The sequence below is a fragment of the Ranitomeya variabilis genome, chromosome 7 (assembly GCF_051348905.1).
Source record: "Ranitomeya variabilis isolate aRanVar5 chromosome 7, aRanVar5.hap1, whole genome shotgun sequence".
In the NCBI taxonomy this organism is placed as follows: domain Eukaryota; kingdom Metazoa; phylum Chordata; class Amphibia; order Anura; family Dendrobatidae; genus Ranitomeya; species Ranitomeya variabilis.
Window position 1 is genome coordinate 153847419 of NC_135238.1, and position 20854 is coordinate 153868272.

General features: G+C 43.6%; 1 protein-coding gene across 2 annotated transcripts in view; it reads right to left on the reverse strand.

Moving 5' to 3' along the window:
* Positions 1–20854, reverse strand: part of CDK15 (cyclin dependent kinase 15) — a 550498-nt gene that overhangs the window by 89293 nt on the left and 440351 nt on the right. For both annotated transcript variants that reach the window (XM_077272097.1, XM_077272099.1), the window contains one exon: positions 9332–9380. In XM_077272097.1, the coding sequence (XP_077128212.1) occupies positions 9332–9380 (49 nt within the window). The remainder of the gene's footprint in view (positions 1–9331; positions 9381–20854) is intronic.

Sequence of the window (20854 nt, forward strand, 5' to 3'; positions counted from 1 at the left end):
ACCGAGGTTGTAAGGACCTCCACGCCTTACATCATAGACCGGCAGGACAGCTAATTGCACGTTACCTGTCCGCGCCCACACCCAGGAGGCACGGTGACACCCCACAGAGCTGGGTCATCTAAGAGACCCTATAAACAGGCTCAAGTCACCAGTCATACGGGTTTTGTCCTATCCTATCCGGGGGACAGAGAGAGAGAGATAAAATCTGTGAGGACCTTATGTGAAGGTTTTGTTCCTGGACACGGGCTGGTACAAGGTGGGGACAGCACACTGGGAAAAACAGTGTCGGCTGAGGACCAAGTGATCGAGTACTGAGGGTCGGCTGCAGCCATGAGTTGGCGGAAATCCTCTGTGCCCACAAGCTTAAATGGCAACATTTCCACAGTAAGCAGCCTGAAAATGGGCCCAATTAGCATTTGGGCCTGTGGGTGGCTGGGAACTTTTTTCCTTTCAAAGCCAGTGGTAGGGACAGCTGAACACTGTGCTGGGACAACAACTTGGAAGTGCCTGATGATAGTGCCTAAGAATGTGCAAGAACAGGAGCAGGGCAGGAGGCATCTGTGCCAGTATTATGGACAGGGGATTTGCAAGCACCTAACATAGGTAATGAGGCATTTGCGCCTGCCCCATGTCCTCGCTGTCTGCGTATGCCATCATGAGGACTTCCACTTCCTCGTCCCTTATGAACTTTCTAATTCCTAGGTCTCTGAAAATCAAGGGTGTTTTTTTTATTAAAAAAAAAAAAATTGCTCACCTGCAGCAAGCAAAGAGTTTTTTTTAGTTTAAAACCACCGTAAATTAACACAAAGCACATTAAATTGTATGGATGCCAAATTCAATCCAGTAAAAAATTCTTGCATGCTTTTTTGAGTTTAACACCACCATAATGTAACTCAATGAAGGTTAAGCTGTATGGATGACAATATAGTCAAAATTACGCGTGCCAGGGCGTAAAGGACGGGTACCCTTGCCCACAGCTACCGCCCCACACCACGTTACACCAAAAAGGCTGTTCTTGGTGAATTATTTCTAATTTCCATAGTTCACAATACAATTAGCACATATTACACATTTATTATACATCTTTCAGTTAAAAACAAATATATAAATCACTGACTAATTGTGGAATGCTTACATTTAATAGGAGGTGAATACATTTTGCCTTGATGATGCAGACATGGTAATATTGTTTTCTTGCATGTCTTCTGAAGGCTTCCTCACACTAAATTGATAATGAATTCAGAAAATTCTCACACACAGCAAATGGCGTGTCATGTGAGATCTTTCAGTGCTGTTGTTTTCTGCTCTTGTTAGACACAAGTTTGTAGTCTAGTTGCCTTTGACAGTCCCAGTTGGGGCTTCCTTTTAACAGGGAGACCCCTCACTTGCTGCCATCTGTTCAAGTGTTTCATGCTCAGGCTCACATATTGTAGTGTGTAGCGTGAGGGATGGGGCACATATTTTTACGGCTCACTGGCTGAGGGAGGCCTGCAGGTGCCATCGCCTGTGTTGTGTCAGGTGATGGGGTGAGAAAGAAGCTAAGGGAGACAGGTGTGTGTATGAATGGCCGAGTATCATCTTCTTGAAAATGTGGACACAACATCACAATGGTGATTTTCAACGCAGTAACTTTGTTTTAATCAATGTCTTCTACATTGTCTAACTCTTAGGCCGGAGTCACACTACAGCGAGATACGGCCGAGTCTCGCAGGTGAAAACCCAGCTCTGGCGCCGGCATTCCAGAGCGGAGCATGCAGGTCCATGTATTGCTGTGTGGCTGCACGCTCCGCTCTGGAGTGCCGGTGCCAGAGCTGGGTTTTCACCTGCGAGACTCGGCCGTATCTCTCGTATGTGTGATCCCGGCCTTATAGTGGAAAGATGATACATGTGGTAAAAAATGTGGAGAACAGTCACATCTGTTAGCTGAATGTTAACTGAGAGCTCCAGTTTATTCCAGTAAATCCCAGTACTGCAAAACCATGAGCCATTTTTTTTCAGTGTTTTAAATGGAAGCTCCAGTAAAAGAAAAAACAGCCGTTCATCCACATTTATCAATGTCCACATCATTTCTGGGGCATTCTACTCCAGCATAGTGTCTAGTCTGCTATGTGACTTTTTTTACCACGTGTAGCTGGCCTAAGCCATTTGTGCCATGCACATAATTTTGTAAAAGTGAAGTAAAAAACGTACTTGCTGCTTTGCCTCAGAGTTTTTTTAGTTTAAAACCACCGTAAATTAACACAAAGCACATTAAATTCTATGGATGACAAATTCAATAAAGATGTCCGTCAGTCACCTACGTATTCTGTGTTTTTCAGAGGTAAAACATATACCCATTGTGCCTATTCACATATCTGTTTTTTCCAGACCAAGAGGTCCACAAAAAAAAATCATAGAGTCTGTTTTTGATCTGAGAGAAAAAAAATTACAAATACGAGTTTATGGGTCTGTGAAAAATCACTAGCAGCGCACATCGCCATCCGCGTGCAGTCCGTGTGTTTTCTGTGTTGGAATATTGCTTATTATTGCATATATTGCATGAACTACTGTTTAATAGTGCATGAGTTTCTGACTCCAGCAGTAGTGTTATATTGCCAATAATACATTGCTAAAAAAAAAACAAAAAACAGGAAGTTCCTGCTCACTGTGTGTGTGGCTGTAGCACATTTTACTTTCGCTTTGCAAGCTGACTAAGAAGATGCGAAGATCCTAAGCTATAAGAAATATCAGTTGTAAGCTGTGTTATCTTTGTTCCTGAATAAATACTGTATATATTCACAGTTGAACGGCTGGTCAGTACAGAGGTTAATCTGCTGCTAACAGTCTGTGATCAAAGGCAAACTGTCAGCAGGTTTCCCCAATATAAACTAAAAGCACCACCTGTAAGGGTATGTGCACATGATCAGGAATGGCTCAGTGTTTGTTCAGGATTTGACGCAGGTGAAATCTGCACCAAATCTGCATCTGAGGTCACTGGCAGGTCACCTGCGTTTTTCCGCATGTGTTTTTGATTCATTTTTTCACTGCATAGCTTCTGGGAAGGAAAAAAAAGTGATTTCTTGTTTGCAGATTTATTGGGGTATGTTCACACGGTCAGTAAACGCTGCAGGTTAGACGCTACATACATCTGCAGCATCAAACCTGCAGCGTCCAGCTGTTCAGCATAGTTGATGGGATTTCAAGAAATCTCATACCCACTATGCATGTACCGATGCCAGTGGCTAACCCGCAGAGACGGACAGCATGTCAATTTATGTAGCGGAGACGCTCAGTCTCCGCTCCATAAATTACCCATAGACTTTCATTAGATGCGTTAAAACAGAAACCCATGAGCCATGCACACAGTGAACAAGCCTGTAGGGACATTGCTCACACCACCAGAAGACTGAAACCACACAAAAAAAAGGAACAGTAAAAACAAAAAATACTCTGTTGCAAAAAAAAAACAGTAAACAGCAAGTGCCAATAAAAGGATGGAAAAACACAGGGTATTTGGTTAATACGTTTTTTTTGCAAAAATGTATATTAAGCCGCTCTACCAAACGTCAAGGTATACCCGAATTAGAGCAGTCCTGAATAATGTATGTAATCCTTATGTGATGTATTTAAAAATCTTGGTCATATGTATAGTACCTGTATGAGCAGGATTCAGAAAGGTAATGTCCAGTGTGGACAAGCAGCATAGAACGGCTTTTATGTGCACTTGTTTAGGATTGACCACAGGTTCTCAATGGAGAGAACTGGGAGTTTTCTGCCCATGTACCTTAATGTGAATGTTTTTTTCACCGAGCCACTTAGATATATATCTTTTGCTTTGTTAGGCTACATTTTCACAATGAGCTTCTGGTGAGTTCTTGATGCTGCAGAACTTATGCACCATTTCTGCACCTATTATTTAAATTAGGTTATTTGTGGTTTCTCATTGCATTTTTATGTACTTTTTTTAACATGCATTTCTATTGCTTTTTGACTGTGTTTTTTGTCTCTTATTGGTGAGACATGCTTTAAATAAAGCTACTTTGCTTTCTATACTTCTTGGTTATTGGCTGTGACAAAACTTTATTGACATACTTACGTAAGCAGTTGAACTATATGCAACAGCGGAGACACAGGCGGAACAACAATCTACTGTATATACTCCAGTATAAGCCGACCCGCGTATAAGCCGAGACCCCTAACTTTGCCACAAAAAAATGGGAAAACTTAATGACTCGAGTATAAGGCTAGGGTGGAAAATGCAGCAGCTACCGGTAAATTTCAAAAATAAAAATAGGTACCAATAAAAGTAAAATTAATTGAGATATCAGTAGGTTAAGTGTTTTTGAATATCCATATTGAATCAGGAGCCCCATATAATGCTCCATACATGATGGGCCCCATAAGATGCTCCATATTAAAATATGCCCCATATAATGCTGCACAAAGGTTAATAATGGCCCCATAAGATGCTCCATAGACACATTTGCCCCATACAGTGCGGCATAAAGGTTAATAAGGGCCCCATAAGATGCTCCATAGAGATATATGACTCATATAATGCTGCACAAATGCTGATAATTAGTGTTGAGCGATACCGTCCGATACTTGAAAGTATCGGTATCGGAAAGTATCGGCCAATACCGGCAAAGTATCGGATCCAATCCGATACCGATACCCGATACCAATACAAGTCAATGGGACTCAAGTATCGGACGGTATTCCTGATGGTTCCCAGGGTCTGAAGGAGAGGAAACTCTCCTTCAGGCCCTGGGATCCATATAAATGTGTAAAAGAAAGAATTAAAATAAAAAATATCGCTATACTCACCCTCCGACGCAGCCTGGACCTCAGCGAGGGAACCGGCAGCGTTGTTTGTTTAAAATTCGCGCTTTTACTTGGTTACGTGAAGTCCCGGCTTGTGATTGGTCAGGGCGGCCATGTTGCCGGGACGCGGACCAATCACAGCAAGCCGTGACGAAATTACGTCACGGCTTGCTGTGATTGGTCCGCGTCCCGGCAACATGGCCGCCATTAACCAATCACAAGCCGGGACGTCACGGGAGGCTGGACACGCGCGCTTTTTAAAATGGGCGCGTGTCCAGCCTCCCGTGACGTCCCGGCTTGGGATTGGTTGCGCCGCGGTCAACCAATCACAAGCCGGGAGGCTGGACACGCGCGCATTTTAAAATTTTAAAATGCGCGCGTGTCCAGCCTCCCGGCTTGTGATTGGTTGACCGCGGCGCAACCAATCACAAGCCGGGAGGCTGGACACGCGCGCATTTTAAAATTTTAAAATGGGCGCGTGTCCAGCCTCCCGGCTTGTGATTGGTTGATCGCAGCGCAACCAATCACAAGCCGGGACGTCACGGGAGGCTGGACACGCGCCCATTTTAAAATGCGCGCGTGTCCAGCCTCCCGTGACGTCACGGCTTGTGATTGGTTGCGTCTCCCATGTGACTGCGACGCAACCAATCACAAAGCCGGGACGTAATTTTAAAATCCTTAAGGACCTGAAATTACGTCACGGCTTGCTGTGATTGGTTGCGTCTCCCATGTGACTGCGACGCAACCAATCACAACGCCGGAACGTAATTTTAAAATCCTGAAGGACCTGAAATTACGTCACGGCTTGCTGTGATTGGTTGCGTCCCGGTCACATGGGCGGCACGCAACCAATCACAAGCCGGGACTCACGTAAAGGAAAGAAAAGCGCGAATTTTAAACAAAGAACGCTGCCGCTTCCCTCGGTAAGGTGCAGGCTGCGTCGGAGAGGTGAGTATAGCAATATTTTTTATTTTAATTCTCTCTTTTACACATTTTTACATTAATGTTGTTTCGATACCGATACCCGATATCACAAAAATATCGGATCTCGGTATCGGAATTCCGATACAGCAAGTATCGGCCGATACCCGATACTTGCAGTATCGGAATGCTCAACACTACTGATAATAGCTCCATAAGATGCTCCATAGAGATATTTGCCCCATATAATGATGCAGAAATGCTGATTATGGCCCCATAAGATGCCCCATAGAGATATTTGCCCCATATAATGCTGCAGAAATGCTGATTATGGCCCCATAAGATGCCCCATAGAGATATTTGCCCAATATGCTGTTGCTGAGATTAAAAAAAACCCAAAAAACTGACATACTCACCTCTCGTCGCTGAGGCACCCGGCACTTGCAATATTCACCTGTGCTCGTTCCACCAACGGCCACCGTTGTGCCTTCCGCATCCTCTGCTCTGATGATCAGGCAGAGGGCGCACTAACCACGTCATCGCGCCCTCTGATCTGAGCGTCACAGCAGAGGATGCGGAAGAAGGAGCGGCACCCAGCGGTGGAATGGGGACAAGTGAATATCGCGCAATGCTGCTCACCCTCCCCATTATACTCACCTGCTCCTGGCGCGGTCCCTGGCAGCTTCCCTGATGGTCTTCTCTGGGTGCTGACAGCTTCTTTCAGCATTGAGTGGTCACATGGTACCGCTCATTACAGTAATGAACATACGGCTCCACCCCTATGGGAGTTGGGTCGCGTCCATATTCAATACTGTAATGAGTGGTACCATGTGACCGCTCAACGCTGGAAGAAGCTGTCAGTGCCCGGAGAAGACCATCAGGGAAGCTGCCAGGGACCGTGCCAGGAGCAGGTGAGTATGTGTCAGCCGCCGCTCCCCTTCCCCCGTCGACTCCCCCTGGGACAATGACTCGAGTATAAGCCGAGAGGGGCACTTTCAGCCTAAAAAAATGGGCTGAAAATCTTGGTTTATACTTGAGTATATAAGGCACTTTTATTTGCTTAACAGAATAATATGAATAAAAGATTGTCATTAGAGGCAGATTATATAGACACAGTATTCACAGAATCAATGGCAAAACAGTTATATAAACAGGAATATATTGGTTAATGTACAATAGGGAATATCAGGATAAACTCGGGGTCTACAGTCCAACCTAATTCTAGTTGGGATGGGGGCAAACATTGTACTTGGCGGGAACAGTCTCTAAGAATTTCCACGCTCTCTGGACCCTGGCAAGAGCCGCTGCTCTGCCGCACTAGCCACACATTTTCCTAACAAAGTGTATGAGCTCTATCTGGGCTGTTCTAGCGTCCTCTCCTGTTTTGGCATGCTGGCTTTTTGTATCCAAGGCTGGCTTCATCGCCGTCACTTGACTTGGAGCACTGGCTAATTACGTCTCTCCTGCAACTTTTCTCCTATGGATCAGTCCCACAGGGTTTTGTTCAGGCCTGGAAGATGCACGGCATTGCAGCATTTTATCTCCTGTGCTCCGTTCTCCTACATTTACATGGGATTTACATGAGTTTTTCATGCGTTTCCACAGCATAAACGCTAAACTGTATGTGCGTTTTTTACCTGTGGAATTTCTGCACCTAATGCAAGTCTATGAGGGAATTCTGAAGAGAAAACTCAGTGTACCCACAAGAGACATTGACATGCTGCGAATTTGAAACATTTCTATAAATCCCATCAACTTTGCTGGAAATGTAAGATGCTGCATTTTTGGCTCCAAATTGCTCCTGGATCACTGGGAGAAGTTGCTCTTGGAGGATTTTAGATACCATTCTTTATTCATGGCTGTGTTCGTAAGCAAAATTTTGGGCTAGCCCTCTCCAGAAAATAACTTTACAACAGTATAGGGATTGGACAGCAAAGGACTGGAGTAAAGTTATCTTCTCTGACGAAGCCAATTTCAGACTGTGTGGGACATCTGCAAGAAGGATTTTCTGTAGAAGGAAATGTGAGCACTACCATGAGTTATGTGCCCTGACTACAGTAAAGCATCCCGTGAATTCATATGAGGGATTGCTTTTTATCCAAGGGAGTGGGCTCGCTCACAATTTTGCATAGCTGCCATGAATAAAGAATAGCATCTACACATACAAAAAAAGCAACATCTCCCAACAATATAGAAACAATATGGTGATGAGCAATGTTTTCTACAGAATTATGGAGTACCATGTCTCAAGGAAAAAGTGATGCAAGTGGTTAGGTAAACAATACATTGAAATTTTGAGCTCACGGCCATGAAACTCTCGAGATCACTCGCACATTAGGTTTTATGATAATTTAGGTCGAAATGTTTTGCATTTATTTATAAAAATATCACAAATTTGACAAAAATGTCTACAAATGAGCAATTTCCAAACTTTAAATGATTATCCCTATAAGGCCACGTCTACAAGTATTTGCTCAGTATTTTACATCAGTATTTGTAAGCCAAAATCAGGAGTGGAACAATCAGAGGAAAAGTATAATAGAAACAATATGCATCACTTCTGTATTTATCACCCACTCCTGGTTTTGGCTTACAAATACTGAGGAAAAATACTGCCCAAATACTGAATGTGTCCTAATCCAGATGGTCAGACCACAAAAAAATAGTAAATAACTAACATTTATCTCATGTCTGCTTTACATCAGCACCATCTGTAAAATGATCTTTTATATTGTTAGAATTCTAGAAGCTTAAAAATTGTAGCAGTATTTTTTAATTTTTCAAGAAAATGTTAAAATTTATTTTTTAGGGACCCATTCTGTTTAGAAGTGACTTTGGGGAACCTTTATATTGTAAAACCCAATAAAATGATACCACTTTAAAAACAGTACCCCTCAACATAGTTAAAACTGCTGTCAAGCAATTTATTAACCCTTTAGCTGCTTTTCAGGAATTAGTGCCAAGTGGCATGACAGGAAAGAAAAATGTTATTTTACCACCTAAATGTTGCTAACTTCTAAACAGGCTGCTATAGCCGGCAGATAAGGCTGTTATTTTACCATGCATTGCCATGGCAATCATCAGGACCACACATTCATGATGTCTGTGTTTGCTGAAGATGGTAAAGAAGGGGCCTTCACACTCTATTAACCACCTAAATACTACAGTCACTATTGACAGCAGCATCTAGGGGGTTAAATGACCATGGTCGGTGCCAACACCGATAGTAACTGATGCCACTAGGTGACAGCTATACTGTACAGCTGATAGCTGCTGCATAGACTTATATGGGTGAGTGCTATCCGAATTCAGCATGTCCAATCTCGATCCGATAGGAGCAGGAAAAAAGCCGCCATTGCCAGCAGAATAATAGGATTAAATTGGTACGAATGCAATCTTTAATCGGATTGCATTCGTCCGATTTAATTGCAAGTGGGAGCGAGCCCTAAGTCTAAATATATTAGAGAAGACTATTGCAGAGCATTTCCTAATGTACGAGCATTGGAGTTACACAGTTGCTTGAAGTAAAAGTAATCCTGCTATTTGCCTTTACATATTTAATACCTTTTGTTTTTCATGCATATGGTAATTCAATACCTTGGCTTACCTTTCCCAGACACTTCCAAATGATTGCTTCCCGCTTAATGTGAGCCATTCTAAAAACACATGAAAAATAGATACATGAAAATCAATTGAAGTAACACAAATAATTTAAATAGATATATTTATGGATCCTTTAAGAGAACCTGTTAGCAGGGTTTTTACATCTTAAACTAATGACATATACAGCTCTGGCAAAAATTAAGAGACCACCACATCAAAACCCTGTCATGGGCAGCCCAATCTCCAGACCTGAACCCCGTTGAAAACCTCTGGAATGTAATCAAGAGGATGATGGATAGTCACAAGCCATCAAACAATGAAGAACGGCTTACATTTTTGCCCCAGGAGCAGTTTGAAAGACTGGTGGAAAGCATGCCAAGACGCATGAAAGCTGTGATTAAAGATCATGGTTATTCCACAAAATATTGATTTCTGAACTCTTCCTTAGTAGTGATGAGCAAGTATACTCGTTGCTCAAGTGGTCTCTGAGTATTTGTAGCTGCTCGGAGACTTAGTTTTTGTCACCTCAGCTCCATGATTTACAGCTGATAGACAGCTTGAATACATGTGGGGATTCCCTAGAAACCAGGCAACCCCCACATGTACTCAGGCTGGCTAGCAGCCGTAAATCATGCAGCTCAGGTCACAAAAACTAAGTCTCCGAGCAGCTACAAATACTCGGAGACCACCCGAGCGTGGTCGGTAAAACCCGAGCAACGAGTATACTCACTCATCACTATTCTTGAGTTAAAACATTGGTATTGTTGTTTCTAAATGATTATGAATTTGTTTTCTTTGCATTATTTGAGGTCTGAAAGCACTGTTTTTTTTTTGTAATTTTGACCATTTCTCCTTTTCAGAAAAAAATACAAAAATTTATTGCTCGGAAATTTGGAGACACGTTGTCAGAAGTTTATAGAATAAATGAAAATTTTACATTTTACTTAAAAATATACCTATAAAGAGGAAAATCAGACAAATTGAACATTTTGCAGTGGTCTCTTAATTTTTTTTGCCAGAGCTGTATATATAAAGGTACTTAATGCTGTTTTGTTGTTCTAGAAAAATCCATAGATGTAATGGTATGCTAATGAGTCAGAAATGCAGTGGGGTTGGACATTGTACTCATGGTTCTCCTGCCTCTCTGCATATTCCTCACCCGCTGCCTGACTCCTGTCTCTAGGTCATTCATGTTTCATGGACCGGTCAGTCATAGACAGGAAGCAGGTAGCGGATGGGGAAATGGCAGAGGATCTAAAACAGCTAAACGGATTTCTACAAGAAAGATGAGTATTTACTCGCTATTAAAGATTAACTGTCTTATTTTTTTTCCGTAAATCAATACAAATAACCAACTTTGTAATATATCTTATCAGAGAAATCTGCTGCTTTCTCCTCCATGACTGAACATTCATTCTCAAAATTCTCAATTCACAGATCAAATCTGCATTCCGTGAAGATTATGACATTATTGAGATAGAAGTGGACAGTTGCTACTGACAAGAATCAGTGTATCGGGAAGAGAGGAAAAGGGAGGCGCTTTAGGCAGAGCTCAGTATTTGGTCAGTATTTTACCTCAGAATTTGTAAGCCAAAACCAGGAGCAGGTGATAAATACAGAAGTGGTGACGTGTTTCTATCATACTTTTCCTCCGATTGTTCCACTCCTGGTTTTGGCTTACAAATACTGAGGTAAAATACTGACCAAATACTGAATGTGTCCATAAGGTGAGGTTCAAAGAAGACAGATTAAGGCCATGTGCACACATTGCGGTTTTTACTGCGGAACCGCAGCGTTTCTGCAGCTGCGGGTCCGCAGCAGTTTCCATTGCGTTTACAGTTACATGTAAACCTATGGAAACCGCAATCCGCTGTGCACATGCTGCAGGAAAAACCGTGCAGAAACGCAGCGGTTTACATTCCGCAGCATGTCACTTCTTTTGTGCAGAATCACGGCGATTCTGCACACATAGGAATGCATTGATGCGCTTACTTCCCGCATGAGGCTATGCCCACGTTGCGGGAAGTAAGCGGATCATGTGCAGATGGTACCCGGGGTGGAGGAGAGGAGACTCTCCTCCAGGCCCTGGGAACCATATTTGTGTAAAAAAAAATAGAATTAAAATAAAAAATAATGATATACTCACCTCTCAGCGCTGCACGCGGCCGTCCGGTCGCAGGGTTGCTGTGCGAGCAGGGCCTGCGATGACGTCGCGGTCACATGACCGTGACGTCACGAAGGTCCTTCTCGTACAGCATCTTTGGAACTCGTACTGCCACGTGCAGCGCCGAGGAGATCGGGCCGTCAGAGGGTGAGTATAACCATTTTTTTATTATTTTTAACATTACTATTGATGCTGCATATGCAGCATCAATAGTAGGAATAAACTCGCAGCGGAAACCGCAAGACAAAGAGCGATAAATCTGCAGGGATAACCGCAGCGGTTTTGCCCTGCAGATTTATCAAATCCGCTGCGGGAGAACCCGCAGAGGACCCTCCCTACGTGTGCACATAGCCTTACACTACATACTGCAGTACTGTGGTATTTATTTATTTTACTCACATATATAGCGCTATAATATTCTGCAGCACTTTACAGACATTATCATCACTGTCCCCAATGGGGCTCACAATCTAAATTCCCTATCAGTATGTCTTTGGAGTGTGGGTGGAAACCCGGAGAACGCAGAGGAAACCCACGCAAACACGGGGAGAATATACAAACTCCTTGCAGATGATGTCCTTGAGATTCGGTCCTAGGACCCCAGCGCTGCAAAGCAACAGTGCTAACCACTGAGCCACCCTGCTGCCCATGGTATTACAGTATTTGCAGGTCCCAGTACCCTGATGGGACTAAAAAATAAAGTAAAACATAATTAATATATATATATATATATATATATATATATATATATATATATATATATATATATATATATATATATATATATATATAGATTCTAAAGAAAAATGAAAAAACCCATAACAGTTCAAATCCACCCTTTTCTCCCATTGAAAATAGAGAAATAAAAATATGAAATAAACATATTGGTTATTGACGCGCTAAGTCAGCTATATAAAAATATAAAGTGAATAAACCTGATCGGTAAACGTAAAAATGCAACACCCGCTAGGGCCGTGGGGTACTCTGAACCGGGTCGGACGGTTCTTAAAGCGGTGATCACGGCAGCAATGACCCGGTCTGTGGCCCTGGGCGCGCAATAAAAGGGATGAAGGAAATGTTTGTAGGGGATTATTCATGACGCCACCTGTGATGTTCGGCTAGAGATGGCCGACGCTGCTTAAAGGGACCGCTGGGGCCAGTGGTGTTGCAGCTGAGTTGGTTTGACTCTCCACAAGTGGAGCAGGGCCCCAGGGCTACCAGAACAGTCTATGAGGGGTTGTGGACGTTGGGGTGCAAGAATAATTGGAGGACATAGGGACTGTAGTTTCTTTACCTTTAATCGTTGGTGCAGTCTGGAGCACAGGTAACAGGTGGTATTAGAGATTTGGGCAGCCTGTAAGCAGTTCAGAATTCCCCTAGCCAGGTGGGGTTGGAAGCCTCTCTACTGCGCTGCTGTTTGGGTTCCTGATGCTTGTAGTTCTCCTCATGTCTCTTTCTCAGTCTGTCCACTTAGTGAAACGCTACCCACATGGCAGGTGGCTTGAGCTTTTTCCAGGTGTCACTCCCTGTGGTGACTCCGGGCTCTGGCATGCGGCTGTGCCTTTGGGTGTCAGTTGTGGCCAGGACACCTGCAATCTCCTGTCCTCCAGATTTGGCTGTGGGGCCTGTAGTTCCCACACAACAACGGACTCCGGTGTCCGCTCTGTTGCGCTCAATCCTGTGGTGAGATCAGTCACAACTCCACTCCCAGGCTCTCCTCAAATGCTTCCTCTCCCTTCACTGTCTCATACTGAACTGACTTACCCCATCTCCAGGCCAGAACTTATGGGGAAGCTACCCTGAAACTGGGTTTAGAGCTCCCCCTTCTGGTCTGGAGTCAGGAAAGGTGTTGTATGCCAGCGTACCTGCTAAGGGAATTCTTTCTTGCTTCCAAGCATGGGATCGCCCCTTGTGAGGGAGGCAATGCCACTGTGGCAACCGGACTCCTGGGGTGCCACAGTAACACCCAAAAAAAATCAACATGCCAGAAATGTGTTTTTTTGGTAACTTATCTTTCTAAAAAACATGTAATAAAAAACAGATAAAAATTTTGTATGTAGTGAAAGATGGTATGAATAAAACAGTTAGCCCGTCATACAAAAAAACAGGCCCTCACCCAGCTCAATTGATGGAAAAATCAAAATGTCTCTGCATATAGTGACATAAAACTCTGTATTCAACTGTATATGTGTCTGAAGGACACACAGTGGAAGGTGAGACATACCCCACCTCCCAGGACAGCTCCATAAATTTAAGACAGTCCGGCTGGATCAGGGACAGTTGGGAGGCATGATATTCATGTAGTGCTTGTGAGACCAGCACTATATAGGAAGCAGTAGCTCACTTGTTTTGGGCAGCTTATTTGCATTCACTATTATTATATTGGGGCATGATCACAGAGCCATCAAAAGGTTTATCGTCAACAAGGTGGCAAAAACATGTTAAAAGAAAGCCATACATTAACTGCCAAAGAGTGGAGAAGAATCAAAAATAAGCGACCAGGAAGCCATTATCCTCCAGTGCTGTCATATTCCAGAACTGCAACCTCCCTGACGCACCCAGAAGTACAAGGTGTTCAGTGCTTATAGACATGGCCGAGGTAAGGAGGCTGAAATCCGACCACCACTGACCAAGTCACAGAAGGTGAAATGTCAAGACTGGGCCAAGAAATATCTGAAGACAGATTTTTCATAGGTTTTATGGGCTGATGAGATGACTGTGACTCTTGATAAACCAGTTGGATGGGTCTGTGCTGGATCCAGTAATGGGCACAGACTTCCACTTCGAATCAAACATCAGTAAGGTGGGGGTGGAGTATTGCTATGCGCTGACAGTATTAACAATGAGCTACTTGGACTTTTTCAAGTAAACGATGGACTTAAAATCAACTCCCTACCCTCAACCTACTGCTAGTTTTTAGAAGATACTTTCTTCAAGCAGTGGTACAGGAAAAATTCTACATCTTTCAAGAAAACCTTGATTTTTATGCAGGACAATGTTCAATCGCAGCACTGAAGTCTCCACTGTTCCGCTGCCAGAGAAAGCCTTAAAGATGAAAGAATAATGACATGTTCCCTTTCTCACCTCACCCAATGCATTACAAAGGGAGAAAATGCATAACAGATTTATTTGTTCACTACATGCAGAGAGGGGTTTAAAGTTTTCAAAACCCAATGCAGATATATTGTAGTATAAACTATCTCAGATTTTTAGGGCAGGAACCATTGTTCTGAATTCCATAGTACAATTTTGTAAAGCATTGCTACTTTTTCCAATAAATAAAGCCCCTACAACTACTGAAATCAATAAGACACAGTTCACATTGCCATTTTTGGCAATATTTCAGGGTTTTAGTAGCAAGATTAGCACAAACTATTGAAATATATTTTGCTGCCACAAAATCAAAACCTTGACAGCATACTGACTGATTCTATTATGTATGTCAATGGGGTCCACTAGGATTCATTAGTTTTCTTCTACAAATAGATCCAGCAAAACTGTCATGGCTCTGCTATCAACTGGATTTATCCAAGCCCCCCCGTTAAGTACTTCCTATATACTATGAGTTTAAAAAAATAAATAGAATAAAATATCAAACATGTTCATGAATAAGTAAATGCCATTTTATTTTGTCTTTGCTTATACTCTACTACTTTGCATTTCACTTGAAGCTCACACTGGAGCCCTTGAATTGTTTCTGTATTCCCCCAAACTAAAATATTAATATTATTTTATATAGAACTGCAGACAAATACTGATGTGCTGTTATTTAATATTGCCATGGGGTCTGGTGGTAGATGGTATCTTTAAGGAGCAACAAGCTTGTGGGAAAAATTCCTTCTCTCTTTCTAATCTTTTGCCTCCTTGATGTTTGCAGATTGTTTTATTAACAAGTGCCGAATTCAATACAAAGTATTGCCCAAAAGTGAACTGAAGCAACTGGAAAACTATCAAAGCAGTGGAAAGCATACATAATTCATAGGGACCCTCTAATCTCGTCAGGGTAGAAAGAAATCAAAACAATTTGAATACAATGCGCTGAAAGTGACCTGATCGTTGTATGCGATAGTGAATACTTCTATATATTCTCTCCATGAGACACATCAGAACAACTAGATGTGATGTAAAGAGCAGGCAGGTGGTAAAGTTTAGTATAAAGAGGTACCTTGAGAGCTTGTTCAGCTACTTCTTCCTACAGATAATACATCGTGATGCAATGTGCAAGGAAATACAGGATGAGGAAGTGTCCGAATGATTATCAAATAGTGTTGGTGCATGGTTCTGGTCAATCTCATGACTGAATGATCAGTGTTACATTGTGGGAGGCTTCAATTGTGCTCACATCATGTTTGACCCCATATTTGAGACGCTGTAAGGGGCTTCTTTCTGAAACCCTGAAAAATGGGATTTGGACACAACCCCCAATGGAGCCCTAACGAAGCAATTCAATATGAAGGCTCATTGAGACAGCAGTGATTTTTCATCAGTGTTTGTATGCCAAAACCAGGAGCGTCTCCAAAACACAGAACTGGTGTCAAGCTTCCAAATATAGTTTCTGTATATTCCATTCCTGGTTTTGGCATACAAACACTGATGAAAAATCAATGACGTCTGAATCTGCCCTAACGCAGTAACTTTGTACTATGTGTAGCCTCCATTCTGGAGATATCAATCTTTTATATGTTATATTCACACATCCATGTGAAATCTCCATGTGTTGACCAATTTTGTTTTTTATTGTACGACACATGGATCCTTAGAATTTCATGGATCTATTCTCACATTGGTGAAAGTCATGGATCCGAGTGTGAGATTCAGGAGACTAAGGACATGTCCTATTCTGATTGGATTTTGAGGATCAGCATAGGACATAGTCAATGGCTCTATGTGCTGTCTCATGAAAATACTGGATGGTACAGCAAAACTTCACACGGATGTGTGAATGTAGCATTCGGCAGACACAAGAGCATGGCAGACCTTGCTGATGTGTTTCTTTTAAACAGACTGACAGAGTGCACAGTGTTTCTGTCTGTATCATTATAGTGCATGGTTTCATCAGCGGTTCAGTCCCAAACTCTTCTTCCTGGACTCGAGAGGGAAGCCCCTGATGGTGTCTCGAATGTAGGGTCAAACATAAACTCAGTGTAAGCAATATAGGAGTACTTCAAGTACTTTTGATCTACATTTTAACTGGGGGAGAAGACAAGTCTAACTGTTGAAAAAAGCCTTAGACATATAACTTCTCAGAGCTGCAGAATATGTTAACCCAAGCGAAACTAGTTGGCACTAGGATCAATACACAGATATACAGTATTTCAACATTTTACTGCAGCATAAGGAATAACTTATAATTTGTAAATGGCCCAAACATTTTTTATATTTAATTTTCATTGGAGAGGAAGAGTTTCTTTAAAAATATTTCTTGCACGGCCAAGTTCAGGAGAGAACAACTGTCTATAGCTTTCCCACAGATATTGTTATGGTTGTGAGAACGTTTTATATTACTGCCTTGGTATGTGTTTATTCAATTACTTTTAATATTTGCAACTTCTTTGAAGACTTCCAGAGGCGTAAATGTGGGGACTACATTTTTCTTTCATATTAGTTTTCATAATTTTTCCCTTGCTCCTTTTGTGCAAGGGACAAACAGCACGGTCGCTCAGTGGTTAGCACCAAAATCTTGCAGCGTTGGAGTCCTGGGTACAAATCACACCAAGGACAACATCTGCTAGGAGTTTGCATGTTCTCCCCATGATTGCTTGGGTTTCCTCTGGTTTCCTCCCAAACTCCAAAGACATACTGATAGGGAATTTAGATTGTGAGCCCCAATGGGGACAGTGATGACAGCGCTCTGGAAATTAATGGCGCCATATAAGCAAGTAAAATAAATGAATAGGCCACATTGCTGATACAGAGTCAGACTGGGGGTTGCTTGTGTAAAAACGAGTAAGCAATCCTACCACCCCATCTCCATCTGGTCATATGCTCCTCCCACAGCAGCCATTTTCTGAAGGACAGGAGAGCTGTGCAGTCTGCAAGGAAGGCAGCACTAGTGTGAGGGTGATCTCTTAAAGGGAGATCAATATGATTGCTTGTACCTGACCAAATATAAGCTGAGTGCTAGCTTAGAGGCAAAGAATGCATCAGATTCACAGAGACGATACTGTTATGGACCTGGTGGTAAGGAAAGTCACAAACACAGGGATGAAACGTTTCAGCAAAGGAGGACAGACTTACTAGATAGACTGAGGATAGGAAAGGGATCTATGCGGTCAGCACAAAAAACTACAAAAAGCCACGCAGAGTGTGCAAAAAGACCCCCGCACCGACTCACGGTGCGGAGGTGCCACTCTGCAACCCAGAGCTTCCAGCTAGCAAGGCAATATCATGTTAGCAAGCTGGACAAGAACTTAGCAAGTACTAAGAAATATATTCAGTGCAAAATGAACAACAAATGAACTAGCAGGGACTTAGCTTCTGCTGGAGTAGACAGGTCATCAGAAAGATCCGAGAGAGATCTGAACCAGTGCTAACACATTGACAGCTGGCATGGAGTAACGATCTGAGTGGAGTTAAATAGAGAAGCCAGCCTAGCCGCAAACGAGGGCAGCTGAGGAAGCGACCTCAGAACCAGCAGCTCCACTCACAGCCACCAGAGGGAGTCCACAGACAGAACTCGCCGAAGTATCATTCATGACCACAGGAGGGAGTTCAAGAACAGAATTCACAACACGATACACACAGCCTCTCTCAGCGAAAGTTGTTGCCCAACTGCTTTATTCTGAACAAAGGAAGATACTAAAAACAGGAAATAGGGGAGGTCGCACAACTTCTGAATAGTTAGTGTCACTCTGATTGGTTCATTCCAACTTCATTTCCAAATGTGGGGTATTCCAGTGCCTTCACTCCTGCATTCCAAAGATTCCTTCCAGGACAGTTTCAAGGATCTCCAAGACAGCTTCTAAGACACAATCGCCATCTTGCTACACCATATCTGAACTGACTTATATAAGGTTTAAAGGGAACCTGTCACCCCATTTTTTCGGTATGAGATAAAAATACTGTTAAATAGGGCCTGAGCTGTGCATTACAATAGTGTAGTTTGTGGACCCCGATTCCCCACCTATGCTGCCGAAATACGTTACCAAAGTAGTCGTTTTCGCCTGTCAATCAGGCTGGTCAGGTCAGATGGGCGTGGTGTCTTCCCCCAGATCTTGCGTAGTTTTCCGTTGGTGGCGTAGTGGTGTGCGCATGTCCAAGGTCCCGAATCCTGCACAGGGGTGTGAAAATAGCAGCCATGTCCGTTATTCCATTGGTGGTCGGTGGGCGCGGCCATCTTGCTTTGGCCGCGCGTGCGCAGAAGCGGCGCTCTGCTGGCCGCGGCGCTCTGCTGGCCGCGGCTTCAGGAAAATGGCCGCCGCGATAGCCATCTGCGCACGCGCGGCATCCCGCGGCCATTTTCCTGAAGCCGCGGCCAGCAGAGCGCCGCGGCCAGCAGAGCGCCGCTTCTGCGCACGCGCGGCCAAAGCAAGATGGCCGCGCCCACCGACCACCAATGGAATAACGGACATCGCTGCTATTTTCACACCCCTGTGCAGGAGTCGGGACCTTGGACATGCGCACACCACTACGCCACCAACGGAAAACTACGCAAGATCTGGGGGAAGACACCTCGCCCATCCGACCTGACCAGCCTGATTGACAGGCGAAAACGACTACTTTGGTAACGTATTTCGGCAGCATAGGTGGGGAATCAGGGTCCACAAACTACACTATTGTAATGCACAGCTCAGGCCCTATTTAACAGTATTTTTTATCTCATACCGAAAAAACGGGGTGACAGGTTCCCTTTAATAATTGATTTCAGTAGACATTTTCTCCTTCACACTAGTAACACCTTAAAATGTCAGCCTCTTTGACATATTATATTTGCATGAATCTACTATCTTCTTTCACTAAGTATGCGTCTAGTTAGGAATCACTGTAATAAACCTTAAAGATCCGTTTACATGGACCAACCAGCTGCACAATACAATCCAACCGCCATTTAAATGCCTGTTTACACAGAAAGGTCAAAGTAAACAATGTGCACATAATCTGTAATAGAACGATCAGTGCACATAGGCTGTCATGGTTCTCAGCAGTGTGAGTCCTGTTTAAACAGGACGATGCACCGCTGGGATCGATGATCTTGTGTTGCTCAAAAGATCATTTCACCCCTTGAACAAGTGGTTTTTCTCATTCGTTGGGAGAATTAGCAGCCTGTTTACATGGCAAGATAATCGTGAAATTAGTGTTTTTAACAATAGATAACTGTGTGGCTGTGCTAAAGGACTAAGAAGCTGAACTCTAAAGGTATCTTCACACTAAGCGACTTTGCAACGATAACGATAGCGATCCATGATGTTGCAGTGTCCTGGATAGCGATATCGTTGTGTTTGACACGCAGCAGCGATCTGGATCCTGCTGTGATATCGCTGGTCGTTGCTGAAAGTTCAGAACTTTATTTGGTCGTCAGATCGGCGTGTATCGTTGTGTTTGACAGCAAAAGCAACGATGCCAGCGATGTTTTACAATGGTAACCAGGGTAAATATCGGGTTACTAAGCGCAGGGCCGCGCTTAGTAACCCGATATTTACCCTGGTTACCATTGTAAAAGTAAAAAAACAAACAGTACATACTCACATTCCGGTGTCTGTCACACGTCCCCCGCCGTCCGCTTCCCGCACTGACTGTGAGTGCCAGCCGTAAAGTAAAAGCAGAGCACAGCGGTGACGTCACCGCTGTGCTGTGCTTTACGGCCGGCACTGACACAGTCAGTGCGGGAAGCAGACGGCGAGGGACCTGACGGACACTGGAATGTAAGTATGTAGTGGTGTTTTTTTTTTACATTTACAATGGTAACCAGGGTAAACATCGGGTTACTAAGCGCGGCCCTGCGCTTAGTAACCTGATGTTTACCCTGGTTACCCGGGGACTTCGGCATCGTTGGTCGCTGGAGAGCTGTCTATCTGCGCTAGCGGGATGCAAACGCCGGCACTTGCGCTAGCAGCAGCCCGTTAGCGTATGTGCTGAACGGGCTGCTGCTAACGCAATGTGAACTTAGCCTAAATTTGGTGTTCGAAGTGCGGGCAGTGTTCCCAGGGAACACATGTGACTGCTACAGAAGTACTGCATGTCTTGGGTGAAGGTGGTTATAAGCCAGAGTTATAATTCCTGGGACACCGATGACCTGGTCGGACTGATCGAAAGATATCAGGGGGTCGAGCCCTTCCTTTGGGAGACAGCCCACTCCATACTGTAGGGGTGGGGATCCAAGGTCTAAGGGTGTGGCAGAGGTCATGCCGAAGGTCCCATTGGGGG